Source organism: Triturus cristatus, chromosome 4_1 (genome assembly GCF_964204655.1).
Source record: "Triturus cristatus chromosome 4_1, aTriCri1.1, whole genome shotgun sequence".
NCBI classification, from domain to species: Eukaryota; Metazoa; Chordata; class Amphibia; order Caudata; family Salamandridae; genus Triturus; species Triturus cristatus.
The window spans coordinates 313153759-313176574 of NC_140585.1; the positions used below are offsets into that span (position 1 = coordinate 313153759).

Below are 22816 nucleotides of genomic sequence, written 5' to 3' on the forward strand. Positions count from 1 at the left end.
CGAGGGTTTTCTGTGCAGTCCCCTTTCAGTCGCGACGGAATTAGTTCCCGCCTACAGCCTCTTTTCCTCGCCTCCCTCAACAGGCAGAAGATAGGGCAGCTCGGAAGCCAGTTTTGAAACACAACAAAGGCAGAGCTCACGAGGCCCCCAGTTTCTCCAGCTGGTGCGCGAGGCCGCGCCGTGAGTGCACGAGCGCGTCGCGAAACTAGAGGGGGCGGGGCGTGAATGCGCCGCGAGACGCAGCACTAACGGCCGCGACGAGAGCGACGGCAGCGGAGTGGAAACGAAGAAAGAGGCCCTTTAAAGAGTATCCGCCGCTGGCCCGAAGCAGCCTCCGTGCCTACCAAAAGAGATCACCAGCGCACCATCTGCACACCATGCCCGGGACCCGTGAACTCGGGCCTCCCCGGGGCTAAGGCCGCTCACCGGAAGTTCTCGGGAGAGACGCTTAACTCGCACGGCCGCCCCCACAGCCGGCGCCGTGGCCGCGCCGACGGCATGCGAGACCGAGCGTGCGGGCTGCTGCAAGCGGCGCCCCCGGCCTAGGACCGAAGAAGAGATTGTGCCGCCGGAGGCCGCCATGGAGACCCACATCTCGTGCCTCTTCCCCGAACTGCTGGCCATGATCTTCGGCTACCTGGACGTGCGCGACAAGGGGCGGGCGGCTCAGGTGTGCGCGGCCTGGCGCGACGCCGCCTACCACAAGTCGGTGTGGCGCGGCGTGGAGGCCAAGCTGCACCTGCGTCGCGCTAACCCGTCCCTCTTCCCGTCTCTCCAGGCACGGGGCATTCGACGCGTGCAGATCCTGAGCCTCCGCAGAAGCCTGAGCTACGTGATCCAGGGCCTGCCCGACATCCAGAGCCTGAACCTGAGCGGCTGCTACAACCTGACCGACAACGGCCTGGGTCACGCCTTCGTGCAGGAGGTGCCTTCTCTGCGGGCCCTGAACCTCAGCCTCTGCAAGCAGGTGACGGACAGCAGCCTAGGCCGCATAGCGCAGTACCTCAAGGGGCTGGAGGTCCTCGAACTGGGCGGCTGCAGCAACATCACCAACACGGGCCTACTGCTGGTGGCCTGGGGGCTGCGTGGCCTCAAGAGCCTCAACCTGCGCTCATGCCGGCACGTCTCGGACGTGGGCATCGGACACCTGGCCGGCATGACCCGCAGCGCGGCCGAGGGCTGCCTGGGCCTGGAGCAGCTTACCCTGCAGGACTGCCAGAAGCTCACCGACTTGGCGCTCAAGCACGTTTCCCGAGGGCTTAGCCGGCTGCGGGTGCTGAACCTCAGCTTCTGCGGGGGCATTTCGGACGCAGGGCTGCTGCACCTCTCGCACATGTCGGCCCTGCGCTCCCTCAACCTGCGCTCCTGCGACCACATCAGCGACACGGGGCTCATGCACCTGGCGATGGGCAGCCTGCGCCTGTCGGGCCTCGACGTCTCCTTCTGCGACAAGGTGGGGGATCAGAGTTTGGCCTACATAGCACAGGGACTGGATGGGCTCAAGTCGCTGTCCCTCTGCTCCTGCCATATCAGCGACGACGGCATCAATCGTATGGTTCGCCAGATGCATGGCCTGCGCACTCTCAACATCGGCCAGTGCGTGCGCATCACGGACAAGGGGCTGGAGCTGATCGCTGACCATCTCTCGCAGCTCACGGGGATTGACTTGTACGGCTGCACCCGCATCACAAAGCGCGGCCTGGAGCGCATCACGCAGCTGCCCTGCCTCAAGGTGCTCAACTTGGGCCTCTGGCAGATGACCGAGAGCGAGAAGGTGAGGTGAGGTCGCACGGGACACTTCATAGACTTATGCCCTTGCTCGCCTGCCTGCCAGCGGTGGCGCTACCGAAGCCCCAGCCCTCGAAACGAACCACATTCCCAATCGGCCTGCGCCTCCCCAGCCTTAACTTCACCGTGGACTGCGTATGTGGGACCACAGACGTTGTAATACCCGATACGTGCGCCCGAGCACCTTTCACTTTCTCCCCACTGGTGACAATTAACATTAGTTCGAGGTTTTATAACTGACTTTATTTGACAGTTCGCACTGAAATAGACACGTACCACCCTGTACTGCTCTGTGCTTGTTAACTTGACAGTCGCCCATGCAATAAGACAATACGCTTTTTTGTTCCTAAACAACTGTGTAAATGTGGCCAATTCACCCGCCAACAAACCCTGAAACTTAAGATCGAACCGAATGCACACCAGTCATTATATATTTTTGGATACAGAGGCATTGAAATCAAACTATGTATTTGGCGATATCCTGCAGAAGTGACAGGATTGTTGGTCAGAATAGCGGGTTTTTTATGAAGACTTTGAAACTAGGTTGTTTCTTTTGACTTACGAATGAACATGTGGGCTTGAAAGCCAATACAAATAAGTGTTAGCTTTCAATTTCCTTTTTCATGCGTGGTTGTGTAACTTGGCATTTAGGTTTGTTTCTTTTGCTTCCTGTTCAGTGTTTGGTTAGAGTGCGCATCTTGACACACGAGTTTTGTAATTCTGTATTGGCTCTCTTCAGCTGTCGATAGTCAGCAGTACACCAGCACTGTCTAAATCTGTAGAACTGGTTAAAAGGTGGAGTTAAATTACAAAGAGCAAAATATAATGGCAGAACTTCTCATTTTTTTCCCCCGTTTTAAATGCCATGTTACTCATTTTTTAGAACCGCCCCTTTAACAGTGCACAACTACTAGTAACTGCTTGATAACAAGGTCGAATAGTTCACCATGTTTCCGTTTCTTTAAAATCGAGTCCCTGTTAGTGGACGTTTCGAAGACATTTATGCTAAATATATTGCGTCTGCCTACCTCGTTTTTAATTTACTTTTTCAAGAAAAGTCCGTTTTAATTTTTTTAAGAGGGGTATTTTGAGAGTGATAAAATTGTGCCTAGACTGGAAGGATTCCCCCGTGGGTCGAGTTTCTGCTCGTGTGCCTCCCTCTTTATAGTTAGGGGACCCCAAGTGTACTTTGGACCCTGTATAGCACAACTGTGCGCACACAGAACTGGGCTGTACGTATTACAATAATGCAAGTGCTGGCGAACCAGTGTTTTATATTTTATATATGCAAGTACCGCCCCGCGTCTAAAACAGAAATGACGGGGGGGAGCGAACAGACCATTAAGCCCTGGGCTGTAACGTGATGGGGGGGAGAGAGTATTGCAGTTTCTCGGCCTCCCACTTTGTTCTGTGGATCAGACTTAACGATTTTTTTGTTGTTTTCGGTAAAGGGACGAGTGACCTGGACTTTCAAGTAACATCTACCACCCTTGTGTTCATAAACCGTAAAGGCCCAAACCATTGAAAGTTTCCCCACATCAAATCCCCCCCCAGGTGAATTGTACTTGTTTGTGAATTTGTACAAAAAAGATCCTCTTAAAACATTTTATATTCTTACAGTAAAGAATACACTGATATTTATATAATAAAAGAGGAAGTATTAAGGTACTGTATTTGACTCATTCATGTTTCGCCTTATTTCGCTGTTATTTGAATTGTTGATTTAATCTAAATGGCTAGTCTCTACCAAATATTTGGATCTATATTTTAGTGGGGGGGGGGGGGGGGGGAAGCTGTTGAACTGTCTTGTCCTTCCTTGCATTGCGCTGCGTGCAGTAGAACTTGGCCCCATGACACTATCCCTTGAAAATGCGATGCTAAGTACTGGTAGTTTAACATTGACTCTGGCCGTCATGTGGACTTAAAACTCGAAGACATCAGCTCGCGCACCTCACCTTAAAAACAAGCATTGGCAAAGCCAGCCCATCTGGCTTTGCTGTCAGCCTCTCTGCGTTGTCTATTTTTTAGGCAAAGTGAAAGACCAAAATACAGTCACTTATGGTGAAGGTAGCTGTGATATGTGAAATGCATTGTTCGTGAGGGGATAAAAAGACGCGTCTTCCTTGCCTGGTCATGCAGAGTTAGAATACTGTGCTGCAGGATGGAGGGGTGGTCTTTTTAGCATTTCTGTCTGAGCTGCTTTACCTGCTTGTGCATTTACTACAGCAGGGCTGTGCTGCAACCAAACCCATTATGAGGCTCAATCTTACAAAATTTTCAAAAACAACTATTTTCCGAGCTTGGCATGTACGTGTATACCAGTTTGGGAAGATCCCCAGCCTTAGTCATGCATAATTGTAAAATAAACACGTATTTGCACGCCTGTAATAAAACGCACGAATGCCCTACTCACAAATAATGTTACATTTCTTAAACCTCGCAAATTACACCAAAAGCAGGGAGGACGTTCTATGGTCCTACGTAACGTTGGGAATTAAAATCTGTTGGCTATGTATTTTCATTTTATAACGTGGAGCACTAGGGGATAAAGGAAAATTTGTGATGCCTTCGTAATTGAGAACTGTATAGAACAGCACTAGGCATTAGCTTCCATGGTAGAAAACTAAATACGTGACTATGACATATGTGTGGCTCACTATGCCGGGGAACTAAGTAGTTGAAGGGGCTGGAAAAATGTAGTTTATGTAGGCAATGCGTTATGCCTTCTTCACAGCTATTGGCTACCTTCACTGTAAGTGAATGTCAATGCTTTTGTTGTCGTGCACTCCAAGTGAAAGATCAGTCTTTCAATTGGACTGCGTGACAAAACAAGCATTGACAAAGTAAAGAGGCTTACAACCAATACCAGATCGATTGACCTTGTCAATACTTGTTTTTAAGTGGTGTGTGTGGGCTGCTGTCCTGGAGACCGAATAAATACACCTCAACACGCATTTGATCCACATCACAACTCATGTTAATGCTAGTAATCTGAATACATTGAAGAGAATATACATTTCAGCTGAGCCTATCGGAGCAAGTTGCACGCCCACCTTCATTCCATTGTACCTGCTAGCCACAGAAATATTACAAAACTATGATCCCGTTTTGTGTAACAGCAGTAGCATGGTGATAAATGTATTCGCCCCCATAGCTGTCTAGTGTTGTGAGATTTTAAGTTAGCTACTTGTGGATAAATAAGTAGGCGATACTTCATATGCAGTAAGGTGATATTTCCTCTCCTTTGTGTTTAAGATGTATATTAATCATGGACGTACATGGGGCGATTTAGAAGGTCAGGGAGCCTAATTCAGGAGTGCAGTGAAACTTTTCACGTTTTCCAATTCTTTCTGTCCTGTAAGTGCAACTGAATTTTTCTGTGCCTCTACCCGAAATCCTTGTAGCTAAACTGCCAGTGTCCCTTATTCTCGCTGTTTCTGTCCCAAGGACTTCACGACTTTCATTTCTTCTGTGCTGTTTTTAAAGTTAAGACGTTATTAATCTTCATCCTGATTGATTCACGACGTTCAGCGACTTCCCGAGACATTAGAACCCCAGAGGCGCATTTAAAAATCTACCAAGTTAAGCAACAGTAACCCAGAGGGAGTTCAATAATGCGCCCATGACTACAGCAGGGTTCCCATCACCGTTAGTGTAGTTTCACACACTACTTTTTGTAGTGGCATGCTTCCACACCAACTTCTTTGTAATCCAGTTTTTAGGTCGAGCCTGGTCAGCGCATGCACTGCTCTGCAAGGCATACTGTATTCAGTATGGATTTGAAGCTCTGACCATATTTTTTATTGGCTGGTCATTGTCCTTTGTAAAAGCTGGCTTCTGATTCGTTAATGGGTTTGTTAGTCCCTCCTTAGTACTGCAGTGTCTTAATTTGTAACCTCCCATGAGTACTGGCCCGCTTACTTCTGTTACACAGTAGGTTTTATTTAGTCTGTAAGCACTCCTTTCTTTAATGAATTTGCCCTATTGCAGCCACAATATGCTTTCCTGCATATCACGCCATGAATGCTTTTCACTTTCCAAGCAGCCTGGGACAATGGCAGCCATTTCTTTGAAGTGAAATGTCTCATTCACATGAGTTGGAGCTATTGGCATTGTAAATGACTGCCTTTTATTTATGTGTTAGTTATCAAAACAGATAAATAAAAGGCTTTGTCATTTACAATGCCAATAGCGCAAATGGGAAACCTATTGCATTGCAAATGCTCAAAATATTTTCTGGGATTAACCCAGTCTCCTCGGGTGTAATGTCATACTTTTTGTTCAAACAGGGCTTTTTTTTTTTTGTTAATTGCAAAAGTTTTCTTTCGGTCTGTCACCCTTTAAATAAGATGGTTTTACTCCCCTTAATGTGTATTGTTTTTACAGCTAGACAGACTCATGAAGCGAAGCAATTGTCTACCAATACCTTCCCAACAAACCACAGATTTAGTACACGCTTCTTACTGAATTCCTATCCTAAGACTACCCAAAACAATCCAAGACTTCTTCAGGCCTGAATCATTTCTCCTTTCCAAAGAGTGGGAGAGAAGAGCAGCTGTGAGGTTAGATGAAGAAAGTCTCTGCACTCCCAAGAGTGTTGAAAGAAAAGTAGTTCCCAGATGGTAAGTGGTGGAAGGATAAAACTTATCAAATCAGAACCCACCTGTAAAACAATGCTTGAGAAGGAGGGACAAGCACAGAAATGAAAGCCATTGAATAAGAATCAAGCAAATAAGATTTTAAGTATTGTATACAATAGCTTTTTCAACAATAGCTACACACGGGCTACCTGAAGAGAACAGATGGCCAACCGGCAGAGAGGACCAACGGGAACACTTATTTGCTTGAATTCAAATTCCTTTAAATTGCGAATGAGAACATGGATGCACATTTGTTTTGAGAACAACTTTATGTTCCAAAATATAAGCGAGCAGGGTTGGACTGCCAATATGGGATAGATAACATTTTGGAGAGGTATTTAGTCATGAATATACAAATACCTGACTTCTAGAGCGGTGGTTCCCAAACCTTTTACAAACATGTTTTTTTTTACTAACTCACAACTCACCTTCCTTTAAGGGACATGAGGCGCAGCAATTTTTGAATGCAACAAAACCATTGTGTGGTGGTGTGTTATTTACAGGCAACACATTTTCCATTGAAATAGCCACTAAATTTGCACAGATATACATTTTTCTGATAAACTATATATATATAGCACGTGTGGAAACTAGGTTTCTGTGAATATCATTTGTGCATCACTAGGGTGCGTGTCTTGATTTGATCCTGTTAAAATCATGGTTCCCAGCACATTAGAATTACAAAAAAAATGTATTATCTTTGCTTTCCTAACTGCTGGACGCATACAGGTACAATTTGTTGTGTATTGCAAAAAATATGTCCCTGCATTGTCATAATTCAGTTTAAAACCCCTCTCACTTTGCATTGGGAGGGGAAAAAAAGTAATCTCCACCCTCTATAATAGTAGCCTACTGTTTAGGAAACACTGGTCTAGAAAACGAAACCTTATGGATCAAACCTTGACCCAGAATTTTTCATGAGTTTCTCTTATGAATTTTTCCAAACCCGTACGGAGGTTTTCAGTAGGTTGGTAGTTCTTTTAGATGGGATGGTTACAGTTGTTCATTGTAGATAGGCCAGCTGAAGTGCGATGACAAATTTGCTTCAGAGATGCAAGTTTGTCCAATAACCAGTAGTCTTCTCCTAATAGCAGTCGGACGTTTTAAAAGAATCTACAAAGGTCAAGGCGGTACAAAGCCACCCAGGGAATTTAATCGTGGCCCGGTCTAGGTGCTGATGATGTGACAGAGCCTTATTAGTTTATGTCCAACTGATTTTTACAGTCTAATTTTTTGATTTTCTGAGAGAGTTTTCTACAAAATTCAAAAAGGGCAAATGGTTTACAAGAAAAGCCCAATGTAACAGGAGCGTTTCCTCATCCAGCAGGTGAGGGTTGTTGGTAAAGATCCAATCCAAAGTATAGCCAGCAGTGTGTGTCAGAGACTTTACAATTTGAAAAAAGACCAAGGCAGGCCAAAGTTATCAATAAACTTGTCTCTTGACAGGAAGAGGCTTTTAAGTGAAATTTAAAAATCACATAAGACCGTAAAGTTAGGCTTATTTAAAAAAGGTTCAACCAACTGACCCAGAGCAGAGATAACATTTTATCTGGGTGATAAATGAGCACTCCTGAAAAAGTTAAACTCAAGGTGATTCTGCCCCCTCCACCGCATAAAGATTAACCCCTTCGGTGCCACGCCCTTTCCCCCTCCTGTGCCGGGCTTTTCCATAGTGGGCGGGTTTCATGACGAGATAGTCTCGTCATGGGCACAGCGCGACCGTGCTCCATGACGAGACTATCTCGTCATGGGCACAGAAGAGGTTAAGAGCTAAGGGGCTCCACAGCACATTGAAAAGGATTCCTAAAAGCTATTACCGAGACCCCCACCAGTGTTATTCACAGCCTAACAATTGAATTTTCGGTTGGTATCGCCTTTACCAAACCAGAGCACTCACGTGGCCACACAAGATTTACACGCTGAGTAAGCACTTAAAACCCCTCCAAATTAGTTATGGCAAGATTGCCTATTGAACATAGCCAAGTCTTACCTTTTTCACCCAGATCCAAAGGTTGGGCTCCAGTATTAAAAATTTGTGGCCCCAGTTTTGGCCCCCGGAGCGAGGGGCTCTGGCACAGTCCGGTCGCAGACAGGATTGCCTTTAGCACCAGCTGTGTAGATGCGCTTCCATTTGCTTAATAAAGCCCACTGTGAGGAGAGGGCATGAGTAGGCGGTGGCGGCTGAAAAAACAGGTGGGCAAATTAAAATGTTAACTGGAGTCCAGAAACTCCAATTTGCTATCAAAGACTCCCCTTTGAGATACATTTACATGGAAAGCCACCTTAACTAAAAGAATAAAATAAAAAATTAGCAATACATAAACCACAAATAAAATATCCAACTGCTCCTGGCAAGATGGCTTCTAATTAAAATGTTGGGTTGGGGCGGGGGGGCTGAACTACATCTGGTGGGCAACACACTTCACAATTTAGGTTTTTCCATAAACGTCGAAGTTTCAGCGCTTCTAACCAAAACCATTCACTAGCCAGCTGAACTCAACACTACCAAGCAACAAGGGGCTATGAATTGCACTACTAATTAGTTCCTTGACCCTATCACAGCTACGTGTCTACTGCGAGCTTCCACTCACATACGTCTTCATATTCCACCAATCCAAAGTTAGTCCCTTTTCCCAACTTAATAAATAGAACAGATATTGGGCTGTTAAGAGTGAAAGTACATAGAGCAGGCACTCTCGTTGCGGTCATAGGGGCAGTAGATTCTTGCCTTTTTGGGGCTGTGAATCCGTTTAATTAGGCAGAAGAAAGAGCGCAATTACACGAAAAGCCCTTTGAATCCTAGCACTTTTAGTTCTTGTTTATACTACTTTATAACCTAGAGGAGCTACTTTCTACTGCCCTGCTCACCTGCCCCTTGCTTCACGAAGCCCTCCTCCCTTGCAGCTGCCCTCCTCCACCCCCATACCTAGCACTTTCAGTATTGGTAGGCAGCCATCAGATTATTTTTTTAACCATTCAAAAATAGTCACTTATGCACGGCTAGTATCTCTGAATCTTGTTATATTTAAAAAAAAAAAAAAACCTTTTCAATTATGGGGTGCCTGAAATACAATCATTACCGAAGTCAATAGGTTTCAGGGGCAAGGTCTCTTACTATGGTATGTAGCATCGTGACAGCCTGTGCTCTCCTGTTTGGAACACTGTCATTTTGGTGCCCTGGCATCTGCTCCTGCCATTTGGTCCAGATCGGACCACTTCTGTATGCCATTCTAGCCCAGCTTCCTATACAAAGGCAAATCCTTGTCTGCCTCTAAAATCCTTAAATGGTTGCTCTTTCAATTCTTTCACCTCCAGTAGCGCCGTGGCTCACAAATAGATGATGACCTCTTTTTATGGTCTATTGTCCACTGGCCTATAGAGGAGGTCACGCACAGTTATCCATTGAGTTCCATCTTTCATGAGCTGCTGGTAGGCGCTTTGAGTTCTTTTACTTTTTCTGAATTACTGCAGATATAATCTCTCCAAGAGTCTGGCAGGGCATGGACGCACCAGTGAGCATAGGTTAATCATAGAAGTGGCTCTTGTACTCTAAAGGCTCCAACCATTGTTCATTTGACCATGCTCTCTTTTTTTTAACCTGTTTTCGGGAGCAGAAATGATCCCTGCTCTGTAGTTTCTTAACAGGGCCTGATTATCTTTTCATTCCATCTGGCATTTACCCCGTGGAGATGCAGCCATTGGAGGTAGGTTTGTGAAGGCCCAGGATCCCTGTTAACGCCTATGTCACAGTTTCAAAAGACACCAAAGGTTGGGCTTTGGGGCAAAGAAACAGAGAATGAATTCATAGATGGAAAGAGAGGTACCAAAAGAAGCGAGGTGGTCAGAATTGTTTTCCCCAGTGCTCCTTTTTCTACCCAGTCCGGCCCTGTTGCTTACTCGGACATCCCCAAGCCCGGATAATGGTATACCAGTGCAAGCGCAGCCAGTTGCGTGTAAGATTTAGGAGAGGTAGAAGGGGAAATGTCCGTCCCACACTGCATCCAATAAACGAGCATTGAAAATGCAATAGGTCTCGCCTTTGATTAAGTTAAAGCCATTGCTTTGCTAATGGTTTTGTTTAGCAAAGCAAATGGCTTTCACTTAATCAAAGGCGAGACCTATTGCATTTTTAGGTCTTGCTGAGCCAGCGCATGCGCAGCTCTGCGAGAAATTTAGTGAGTGGCTTTTGAAAGTGCTACCAGAGACTTGCTGGCCTCAAGCTTGCGTTCACGCGCTCAGCTGCCATGTGTGTTTCTGTCAAGGCTCATTAAGCCATGCGTGCCTCTCTCCGCCTTGCTTGCGCACGCTTCAGTTCCCTCCCCCCCACAGATCGCGTCACCACTCGCGTGTTTTTTTAAATTTGTTTAGCGTGCGCACACACAACTCCAGGGCTCGTCTTATTCAGCATCACATCACCACTCGCTTGTTATTTCTACCCGCACCCCCTCCAAATCTCAGCCGTGCCCGCGCAGCCGTAACTGCTTCAGTGAAGTAAAAATGATGAAAATGCTGTGCCCTTGAGCGTCCGCAGCAACATAACAATGGACCTGGAGTCAGTTTGCAACTAAATTGCTCCTCTTCGCCCTGTGAGGATGACTCATTGAAGCACTACACATTCCATTTCTTTTCAAGAGATAATGTTATCTGCGTGTGAAAATACACTGCCCAGGCAACGTGTGAAAGCAGATGCACGCACATTCAACGATAAGCCAAGCTGCGAGCCACCACTATGTTCATAACAGACATATTTAAATGAATTGCTGGATTAAGATTTTGTGTAATAGTAGATTTCCTGTTTGTTTACTTCACCTCGCTGCTCACTAGTACTCTCAGACTTCAACATTAGACAGAGCCGCCCATCGCTGCTTGTTTATTTTTGATCCCATCCTCCCATTCTGCACTATAAGCCCTGCCACCTGCATGCACAAACATAGCATTTCCCTTCGCTCATCGGCAGGCCACAGTGGTGCAGGACGGATGCTGGGGCAGCGTCCTCCATTTGTATGTTTGTCAGGTTCTCCGTGTGCACTCACTATCCATGCCGCCTCATCCTTGATTTGTGTTGTATTGCAAATACATTTCTGCTATTTATTTATGTATATTTATTTTTTGGGAGTTTTAATTAGCGGGAACGCGACCCAAAGTTATCGGAGCACTTTACCTGAACACCAGTTGTTCTATTTCATTGTGCATCAATAGTTTTTTTCCGTGAGCAATTCCAACCTTTCGGTTTGTCGTTTTTCCCAATCTGCCTTCTGTTCTTCCTGGTCTCCCTGTAGCAGCTGCTGAACTGGCTGCTCTGGCATCTATTCTTGCCTCCATCCACTGACCATACTCTACGTCAGGGGATTTGTGCTCAGAAGACCCTCAAACTGAAGTTCACTCTCGTGGGAATGTGTCCCTGGTCCCACGCCGTTCATCTAGGCAGGAAACCAGGCTTTTGGTGGCATTTTGTGAGGGCACCAGACGATTCAAGTGACACCATGCAGACAAAGTGAAGTGTATATGGGGCTGTTACTTAAAAAAAGCTAGTCCTTAAAAAATGCTTCAGGTTGTAGGACGAGTGACACTTCAAGGTCCAATACATAACGGATGATATACTCTTTGCTATACAAAATACTGATGACAATGCTGTGCCCCTGATCATCTGCAGCAACATAACAATGGACCTGGAGTCAGTTAGCAACTAAATTGCTCCTCTTCGCCCTGTGCGGATGACTCGAAGCACTACAAATTCCATTTCTTTTCAAGAGGTTATGTTACCTGCGTGTGAAAATACAATGCCCAGGTCACGTGTGAAAGCAGATGCACGCACATTCCAACGATAAGCCAAGCTGCGAGCCACCACTATGTTCATAACTGAGACATATTTAAATGAATTGTTGGATTAAGATTGTGTAATATTAGTAGATTTCCTGTTTGTTTACTTCACCTCGCTGCTCACTAGCACTCTCAGACTTCAACATTAGACAGAGCCGCCCATCGCTGCTTGTTTATTTTGGATTCCCTCCTCCCGTTGTGCACTATAAGCCCTGCCCCCACCCTGCGTGCACAAACATAGCATTTCCCTTCTCTCATCGGCAGGCCACAGTGGTGCAGGAAGGATGCTGGGGCAGCGTCCCCCATTTGTATGTTTGTCAGGTTCCCTGTGTGCACTCACTATCCATGCCGCATCGTCCTCGATTTGTGTTGTATTGCAAATACATTTCTGCTATTTATTTATATTTATTTTTTGGGAGTTTTAATTGGCGGGAACTCGACCCAAAGTTATCAGAGCACTTTACATGAACACCAGTTGTTCTATTTCATTGTGCAACGATACAGTTTCTTTTTCCGTGAGCAATTCCAACCTTTCATTTTGTCGTTTTTCCCCATCTGCCTTCTGTTCTTCCTGGTCTCCCTGTAGCAGCTGCTGAACTGGCTGCTCTGGCCTCTATTCTTGCCTCCATCCACTGACCATACTCTACGCCAGGGGATTTGTGCTCAGATGACCCTCAAACTGAAGTTCACTCTTGTGGGAATGTGTCCCTGGCCCCACGCCGTTCAGCTAGGCAGGAAACCAGGCTTTTGGTGGCATTTTGTGAGGGCACCAGACGATTCAAGTGACACCTTGCAGACAAAGTGAAGTGTGTATGGGGCTGTTACTTAAAAAAAAGCTAGTCCTTAAATGCTTCGGGTTGTAGGACGAGGGACACTTCAAGGTCCAATACATAACGGATGATCTACTCTTTGCTATACAAAATACTGATGACAATGCTGTGCCCCTGAGCATCTGCAGCAACATAACAATGGACCTGAAGTCAGTTAGCGACTAAATTGCTCCTCTTCGCCCTGTGAGGATGACTCATTGAAGCACTACAAATTCCATTTCTTTTCAAGAGGTTATGTTACCTGCGTGTGAAAATACAATGCCCAGGCCACGTGTGAAAGCAGATGCACGCACATTCCAACAATAAGCCAAGCTGCCAGCCACCACTATGTTTATAACTGAGACATATTTAAATGAATTGCTAGATTAAGATTTCATGTAATATTAGTAGATTTCCTGTTTGTTTACTTCACCTCGCTGCTCACTAGTACTCTGACTTCAACATTAGACAGCCGACTTATGGGTTTTCCACTCGTTTATTTGCAATGCGATTTATACTTGGTCGCAGCTCTGCGTCTCACACAGCGCTGTGGCTACACTGAACTCCGCATAATTGAGTGTTCAATCAAGTCAAACATTGAGATGCGACTGGGCAGTTTTTAAGAGTATTATTAGCTTAGATGCGGAGGAAACCAGCATTGGCATAGCCAATAGGTCTCGCCTTTGGGGCCTTATAAGTGTTTAACCATGCAACAGTTAATGTTGTTGCACCAAGGATATTGTGCTCCATAACTAAATACTTCTAAGGTCCCAAAAGCGAGACCTATTGGCTATGCCAATGCTGGTTAATGCTTGTTCCTATTGGTCACAGTTACAGTGTCCAGGTCCTGAACACAGATTCTACACGATATACGGGACACACAACTTAGTTTTCAGATATAAGTCAGGAATGTGAGACGCAAACAACGAGGTCGAAAAGAGAAGCATTGAATAAAAAAAAGTTTAAGCGCATTAACTTAGGGAGGCTAAGTTGCGCGCCGATGATCTAAAGCTGTGGCATGAAGGTCCCAAATTGAGGCAAGTCCCATGCTGTTCACGTCTGAGAATTAGCGGTGATTCCACTGTCACAAAGGAGGTCTAGAGATGGTCTCCAAAGGATTTATGGGCGGCACCATACATTAAAAAAAAAAAAAAGTGCCAGCCTGCCTCAAGCGCTACTCGAGAGTAGCCCTGCCTGCCGATCACAAATTTTCACCATGCCTGAATGTGCCCTTGTGTAACGTAACCGGAGCTCATGTAAAGCGCTCCAATACCTTCAGCTGGAGTTCGCGCTATAGAAATCTGCATAAAAAGACATCGTGCCAGCCTGCCTCAAGCGCTCCTCCCGAGCAGCCCTTCCAGCCGATCACATAATCTCCCAGTGCCTGAATGTGTCCTTGTGAAACATAACCAGAGCTCATGTAAAGCGCTCTAATACCTTCAGGTAGAATTCGCGCTATAGAAATCTGCATAAAAAACAAGCGCTCGCCATCTGTTTTCACTTAGCCCCGTGTTTATGGGGCTGAGTGAAAACAGGGTTCCCACAAAGATAAGAAATACCTTCACGACAGAAGGAAAGCAGACGAGTCAGTCCGGGTGGGCCGGACAAAAAAGTGAAAAGGAGGCAACAAAGAAAGCTTATTTCCAATGGGAGCCACCGTTTACCATAAACGGTGATGCAAGCCAATGGAAATAAGGGATGGGGCTTCAAGCCCTTCTCTCAAAGTCCTCTTTGACAATAAATCTCACCGAGCGAGCTACACATGTGCGCAGCAACGCTAGGCGAGACCTAAACATGGGTCATAGCTTTTACTAGGCATGGGAAGACTACACCACCAGCCAATAGGGGCAAAATTGGGTTGGTTTGCCTGTACACAATGTTGCCATAGGACAGAGTTGCTATTCGGAGCAGTATATCACTTTGCTTCGAATGGCAAAAACTATCCTTGCACCTGCCATGCCCAGAGAACACATGTTGCCTTGATTTATCAGTTCCAGTTCACATGGGAGAATCTCATGCTGCGGCCCTGGTAATGTATTTAACTGAGGGATAGATGACTCCATACTGTAAGACAGTGGTACTTAACCTCTGGTCTGGTAATGCCAGGAAGTCCGCAACTGCGTGGAAAATTAAATAATAAAACAGTGTTAAAGAAACAAAATGTAAAACTGAACATTTTAAAGCGTTCTGTAAATTAAGTTAGTATCTCCAGATTGATTTCTGGGAGCAGTGCATCATACAGACTATTGTATGAACGAGGAGTTTAGAACAACTCCCACCTTTCCATAAATTTTTTTAAATTTTTTTTACAGCATTTGTGAATTAAGTGAAACGTTTCACCATTTATGCATTTGTTTGATGAATGCTGGTTTCTGTATATTTTGCAGTTCAGATAATCAAAAATGCTTGGCACAGGTTCCAATAGTGATCAAGTTGGGGTCTCCCTGGGTTGCAGTAATAAGGGGGGTTCCACAGAATTTAAAACGTTAAGAACCACTACTGCAGAATTAATAGAATCAACACACCCACATCTGCATTCAACAAATTCGACAAATTAAGAAGTCAAAATATCATACCTGTACCCCTAAGAGGACAGAATGAGTGACATATTTTAGTTTTTTTTAGGTCTCGCCTAAGCAGCACGCATGCGCTGCATAGGAGGAGACCTTTAGTAATAGATTCACTTTTTGGGCCAAAAGCGTGCACGCATTGCATTGCTTTCAATGGCAACGCGTGCACGTTTGGAGATTCCCTTGAGCGAGCTTTGAAACCATCTGTTTGTAATTAACTTGCAAACAGATGGTGCTCGCTCCCGCAAGGGAAACAGGCGCAGGCCCCCTCCTCTCTCCCCTCCCCCTGCTGCCTTCAAGCTGAGGTGGGATCCGATTACAAAGAGCTTCTTTGAATGTGCTGCCCTTCGCCCAGGACCAGTTACACTAGCTGCAGCAGCTCGACATAAAGGCATTTTAAATCGCAATTTGTAAGCACGAGGGGGAGAGACAGGTATATTTTTAAACCGCTTTCCTTCCCTCTTAAACTGGCAGAGAATGAGGGTTCCTTTCTTTCCCTCAAGTTATGCCTCTATTTTACGCTGTTTTGTGGTTCATTTTTAAAGCAGTGTTTTATGTTATGGAATGGTGGAAAGGCCGCCGCTGTGGGAGGTGCATTTTCAGTTTCTTTACTTTTATCTTCGAGCGAAGCTGGGAAGGTAAGCTGTGGCTCGTGCTGTTGCCCAATATGTTGTCTTCTTTTAATCTTTAATCAATGCAGCGGTTATAAACTACTGGTCTACGGCCCCATGAAGCACGTTGTCTGTGGATGGAGAGGGTGCTGCCCTGCTCGCCATGTAAACAATTCCCCAGCATGGGTGTGTTTTGTGGGTGTGTTTTTTTCCATGTTTTGGGTGGTATTGGGAACTTGGGGATATAAGGCAACGTACCATGTAGACCTGGTAGTTTTTAGAAGCCCAGCTGGTCTCCAGCGTTCATCTGGGTGCCTTTTTGCTTTTCAGTGGTTTTTACTTGCCCTCCACCCCTCATTGGATTTTGTACTCTGTTTGGGGTACTCCCACCACAAACCAGTTTTCAGTGGGTTTATATTGTCAAAGAGCTGAGAAACAGGCTGCAGTGGGCTATTGAAATAGTGTTTTATACAGCTGAATACACGCATACAAGACTACGTTTGTGTGGTATGTGGCCTATACAAAAGGTCAACACTACACACAAGCTGTCTTTCAGTAGGCCTCCTCCCACCGTCACTGTCAACAGGCATGCAACGCTCGCGTTTCTTGCACCTCCACCAAGCACTTTAGACTTTCGCCATTATGTACTAAGATTTTTTCAAAATACTCCCATCCTAACAAATGCGAGACAGATGGAGAGTTCACATAGAGTACAAGCTTAGAGATGCACAGACAATTGAGGAAATATCAGCAGCATACACAAAGCCATATTCTGTTAGTGTATGTCTAAAGTGAGATTTACATATTCCATGTATTAAAAAATTATAATTTCATACAAATGATAAGTAATTGTGTGTCGATGCCAAGGAATACTGGCAACGGGAGACTGAGGCAGAGCTCTTTAATAAAGGCCCCTCTCACCCCGATATTGCACCAATAGGCCATAGCATACTCCTTAATATAGTGCATCTTTGCATATTACATGTAAAATGTATACTCCCCTTTTCGTGGGATACAGAGTGATTCACTGAAAGGTTGTGATTCTTGTGAATTATGGGGTTTGATTACAATTGTTTTTAAATCACAGAATTCCACCAATAGTGTTTTCACATCTAGCATTACTTTGAAAAACAATTTATTGGAATGTTGTTTTCACCAGTAATTAACACTTTTTTTTTTTTTAGAAACATGGTGAAAATATCTTGATTTTTTGTTTTAAAAATATGTGCTGTCTGCATTATGACTCTTAGAGGTTCTGCTTACATTTACGGACTGCTAATTTATCAATTACATGTCACTAGTACAACTCCATGTCATCTGGTGGTTACTGTGTTCATTTCCATGGCGACGAGCTGGGGGTTGGGACCTACCCGTACACATGCAGGGAATTAGGAGCTGGAGGCAGTGCAGACGGACAAGACATTCCTTGAGGCATTCTGCAGGACATGAAAAGTTAAAATTAGACAATACAGGGGTGAGCTTTGTGACGGTTTGTAAACTGGCTATGGCATCCCAGATATCCTTACGTCAGTCATACCTCTCTCTAATCCTCATCGTGATATTCAGTCAACTCAGCAGGTTGTAATTTCAGCTTAAGACTACCCAGTGGTTAGTCAAGGTGCCTCCTAGGTGGGTTATAATGCAATCCACAATTTTAATGCCATAAATCAGGTGTACATTTAATTTACCAAAGGCCCACCCCATGACTGACTGTAGGGTCTTTACTGTGGCTGCAGCCAGGCACTGGAATATTCTGCCATTTTCTGTCCTGTCTTAGTCTAGATAACCTGATGTCATTTCGTAAAATGTTAAAAAGCTGGCACCAGTGCCAAGAAACCCTATTATGGTGACCGCTGTGCTCTACAAAATATAACAAGCATTGGCATAGCCAATAGGTCCGCTTTTGGAACCTTATAAGTATTTAGTTATGCAGCACAATATCCTTGGTGCAACAACATCTACTGCTGCATGGCTAAACACTTAGATGGTCCCAAAGGCGAGACCTATTGGCTATGCCAATGCTTGTTAAACAAGCATGTGACATCAATCCTACAGAACCAATATTTGCAACATGGATTCTCAGAATGTGATGTACATATTAAATCATCTTGTCCACATGTTGATCCCCACTAGAGCTAAGAATAACCAATTAAATGCCTCCTACCCATGTAATGTGCATTAAGAGGAGGTGTGTACACAGACTATGCAAACATACTTTTAAGTCTTTATAATGCAATTTACTTTCACATCTGTGCTATATGTGTGTATATATAATTTTTTTTTTTTTTTTGTACACAATTTTTTTTTTACAACTCAAGAAGATGTTGGATTTGAAATTTATATAGCGCTCGAATGCCCGGGGGCGTCTAGGCGCTGCAACAGTGGGATCTGCCGAAGGTGAACAGTAGGAGATAGGATTTAGTTTAAAAAAAGCCAGGTTTTCTGTGCTTTTCTAAAAGAGTGTAATGTTGGGCAGCTTTTTATGGCTAGAGGGAGCACGTTCCACAATTTTACAGTGTTCAGGAGAGAGCTACTTCCTCCCCAGCGAACCTACCTAAATTTAGGTGTCCAGAGAAGTTTGCTCTGAGCTGAGCGAAGCATTCTACAAGGATGGTACCATGATAAATGCTGTTTCAGGTATGCAGATCCTGTTCCATGTATCGCTTTATATGCTAGACACAGAGCTTTGAATTCTGTCCTCTTTTTCACCAGGAGCCAGTGTAGTATTTTTTAAGCCTTGTCTTACAGACTGGAACTTAGGGATGTTCAGCAGCATCCTGGCGGCAGCATTTTGTGCCCGCTGCAGTTTGAACACGTGCTGTTTCTGAAGGCCCAAGTAAAGGGCTTTTCCATAGTCCAGTATGGCCATTGCTATGGTTGTTACCAATGTTTTTTACTGCATCTGGGGGAATGAATGGTCTAACTTTCCGGATTAACTTTAGTGTAAAGTGAACCTGAGAAGCGACTTTATTAGTTTGTTGTTGAAAGGTAAGTCTAGCATAAAAAATGATGCCCAGATTTCTAACCTTATGCACTGGCGTGGGAAGAGTTCCCATGTCCAGAGTCCACCAGTTCTGAGACCAAAAAGAGGTGTCGGATCCCAACAGCACAACCTCAGTTTTACTTCCATTAAGCTTTCGGCAGTTAGCGCTCATCCAATTATCTACGTGGGACATACATTGATTAAAGCGGGCCGCGGTTTCCTCCAGATTGTTTGAGATGGATGGATACTACAATCTGGGTATCGTCCGCGTAGGAAACCAGTGAGCAGCCAAACTGCCTGACGACATCAGCTAAGGGGGTGACATATAGATTGAACAAAGTAGGGCTCAGTGAGGAGCCCTGCGGCAACCCACATGGAATTGTGAACTGTTCTGAATGGGAATCGCAGATCTGAACAAATTGCAGCCTGTTGTTTAAGTAGGATTTGATCAGGCTTAAAGCTGGGTTATTGACTCTCACCTTTTGTAGTCTTTTGATGAGTATGTCGTGGTTCGCGGTGCCAAAGGTCGCCGAAAGATCCAATAGGATCAAGGCGGCCTTTGCACCGGAATCCAGCAGCTCCTCTGCTGTCATAACCAGGGCAGTCTCTGGGCCGTGCCCTTGCCGGAAACTATATTGTGAGGAATCCAGTAGGTCGTCCGAGGATAGGAAGGCAGTGAGTTGGGAGTTTAAGATCTTCTCAAAGACCTTAACTGGAAAAGGGATCCTCGCTATGGGTCTATAGTTATTGTGGTCACTGGGATCCAGATTTATTTTTTTTATTTTTTTTACACTAGGGGGAGGATAGAAACCTTCTTCCGCGCCTCTGGAAAAACACCAGACTTGAGAATCTCATTAAAAAGTAAACTGAGCTGCTCACTGATGTCATTAGATGCCAGTTGGAATATTTTGGGAGGGCATGGGTCTGAAGGTGCCCCCTATTTAACTGATCTAACTATATGGGCGACCTGTTCTGTGTTAGGTGAGACAAAGGAGTCCAGACTCTGACCAGGACGTAGCGAAGATGTGGAGGGTTTATTAACTTGCGGATTAATACCCTTGTCTGTTAGGGAGTCAAAGATGGATAGTACTTAGTCCCTAAAAAAAACACCTGCGAGTCGATTGCAGAATGCCGCACTGTTATTCGTTGTCGGTGGGGCGGGTAATGTCACTAATTCCTTTAGGGTAGAAAAAAGTATTTTGCTTGAGTTGCCAGCTTGTCTAATTTTTTCTGTGAAGTAGGTACTTTTTTGTCCAGGATCATTTTTTTGTACGTGCTCAGAGACTGTGTGTATATGCAGTTTCTTCGGCCTCCTCTGTTTTTTCTCCAGCAGGTCTCTGCTTTCCTGCAGAGTTGCTTTTGGGTACTTAATGTGTCACAAAACCAAGGTTCTGACTTCTTCATGCTCTTGCTAGTAAGGTTTTTTTCTGGAGCTAGAGTATTTACTGCCGCTTCAATCCAATTGGTGAAGTTGTTAGTGGCTGCGTTTGCTTCGGGCATTAAATTCGGTTTGGAAGAGGTTAGTGCTAGTTGCAGCTGCTGCGGGCAAATGTTTTTCCAATTTCGCCCTTTGAATGTCCCATCGGTGGAATGAGGGCGTGTAAGATGGTGAGAGGATGTAAGTACAAACAGAATGGCCTTATGGTCTGACCATGGGATTGGCAGGACCTCCTGTACTTTCAGTAGAGGATTAGATGTGAATATACCATCTAGGGTGAGACCGGCCTCATGCGAAAAATGCTTATCCAGCTGTTGCATCGAGGCTCTGGTCATCAGCTCTAGGAGAGAGACTGTATATTGGTCGTGTATATTTTCTAAGTGGTAATTGAAATCACCTAGTATGGAGAAATCCTGTGAATCAGTGCTGAATTCAATGATATGACTAGTTATCTCTTCACATTTATTTTTCGCCCCCGGCGGTCTATACAGCAATGTACCATTAAATGTTCCATTGTAGTGTTTCAGTAAATACACACCCTGACCCTAGCTCCCACTATGAGAAAGGCATTAGCAGCTGTTGTCATGACTGATCCGCCTCCCCACCTACCTTTTGTGGTATCTAGCTCAGCTGAAGCTTGCTTGATACTACAGGCTTAATTACCGCTTCGGAGGCAGTCTGTAGCCTCGCCTCTATGGGACAACAGAGGCTACATCTTTTGCCTCACTAGTTGCAACACACCCTTTTTTTGAATTTGCTCTTCTGAAGCTCCTTAATAAGCAGGCACCCAGACAAGACCGTGCTGTGCAAGGCGGTACTTCCCATCGTAGGGAACAGCAATGCCTCTAAATTAGAACATGCAGAAAAGTTGGGCACACCCGTTTCCACACGTGCAATTTTATGCTGTTACAGGAAAGGAACATACACCCATCGTCTAGCCAGAAAATGGGTAAGCGTTTTTGCTCTTCACGCTTTAGAAAATGTAGGAAGGTCCTATAGAGAGGCTGGTTCTGTTGAGCTTCCGCTCTTAGTTCGCGCTCTGTCCCTGCTTGTCCCCTCTCCACCATAGTCTGAAAAGCATTGTTGTGTACAGAAAGTCACTTCTGCTAGGCATCACTACACAGCCCAATAACCTCATCTGAATACAATGCATACAAGTGAAATGAAAACACTTCTAGCTATTGTGAAGGAAAGTTTCAATTCTGCTAAGAACACAGAGGCGAGGATTAGGCTTTACTTTCTTTAATGAACTATCACAGCAGCCAACAAACTGCAACCCCCCTGACTAAAACATGCTATAAAAACTCAGGACCTCAATAACCAATAGTAATGCCAACAACAGTATATACATAGGCACATTATCCTCTTTATTTGCGTGAAGAACAGCTCAGTATTGATCTTTCGCCTCTTGTTGGTCCTCACTGTTTCTCTTCCATAACTATAAGGGATCAATACACATGAGAAAGAGAGAGAGAGAACGAACACTGATGGGTTAGTCAATGCCTCTGTGACCTTAATAGAATTCAAACTTTCCTTCATAATAGTTAGGACATTTTTCATTCTATATCAGAACCGGAGACTAACTAGACTTTTAAAGCTAGTCTGAAACAGAATTTCTTAAAAGTGGAATCTGATGACCAGTTGGCCGTCTTTAATATATCTTTCAATCAAGGACCTAGAAAGAAGGCTTTAGAAGCGATGATGCCCCTGGTTGAGTGGGTGCCACACACTGAAATGTCAGTACCCGCTTCCTGCATCACCATAGTGGGTCTAACCAATGGTGGGTGTTGATGCTGCCTTATGGGGCTTAGTGATAGATACTAACAAATTATCAACTGTCTGAGTTAACTAGATCTTATATTCCTGCAGACATTACACCACACATAATTTGGAATTATCTGGAAATGCTGGCTGCAACAATTGCTCGTTAGACCTTGTCCTTTGAGAGAAGGTAAACATTACCCTATCTGGGGTAAAGGACCTTCCTAACAGGTTTAACACTTGTATATCTGAGGCTCTCTTACATGAAACATGCATTTACAATGCAATAGGTCTCGCAATATCAATATTTTGAGCTAGTGGCATTGTAAATTACATTATTTTATTTATTTTTTTTTCATTTAAAAAAAAAAAAAACAAAGGAAAATGCTTCTATGC

The 22816-nt window shown here is 44.7% G+C and overlaps 2 protein-coding genes across 3 annotated transcripts in view; one reads left to right on the plus strand and one right to left on the minus strand.

Moving 5' to 3' along the window:
• The window catches only part of WNT5B (Wnt family member 5B), a 429666-nt gene that overhangs the window by 187884 nt on the left and 218966 nt on the right, over positions 1-22816 (minus strand). The window lies entirely within an intron of this gene.
• FBXL14 (F-box and leucine rich repeat protein 14) lies at positions 59-3456 on the plus strand. Its single transcript, XM_085652232.1, has one exon. The coding sequence runs from the start codon at positions 581-583 to the stop codon at positions 1781-1783; it is 1203 nt and encodes a 400-aa protein (XP_085508358.1). The 5' UTR covers positions 59-580; the 3' UTR covers positions 1784-3456.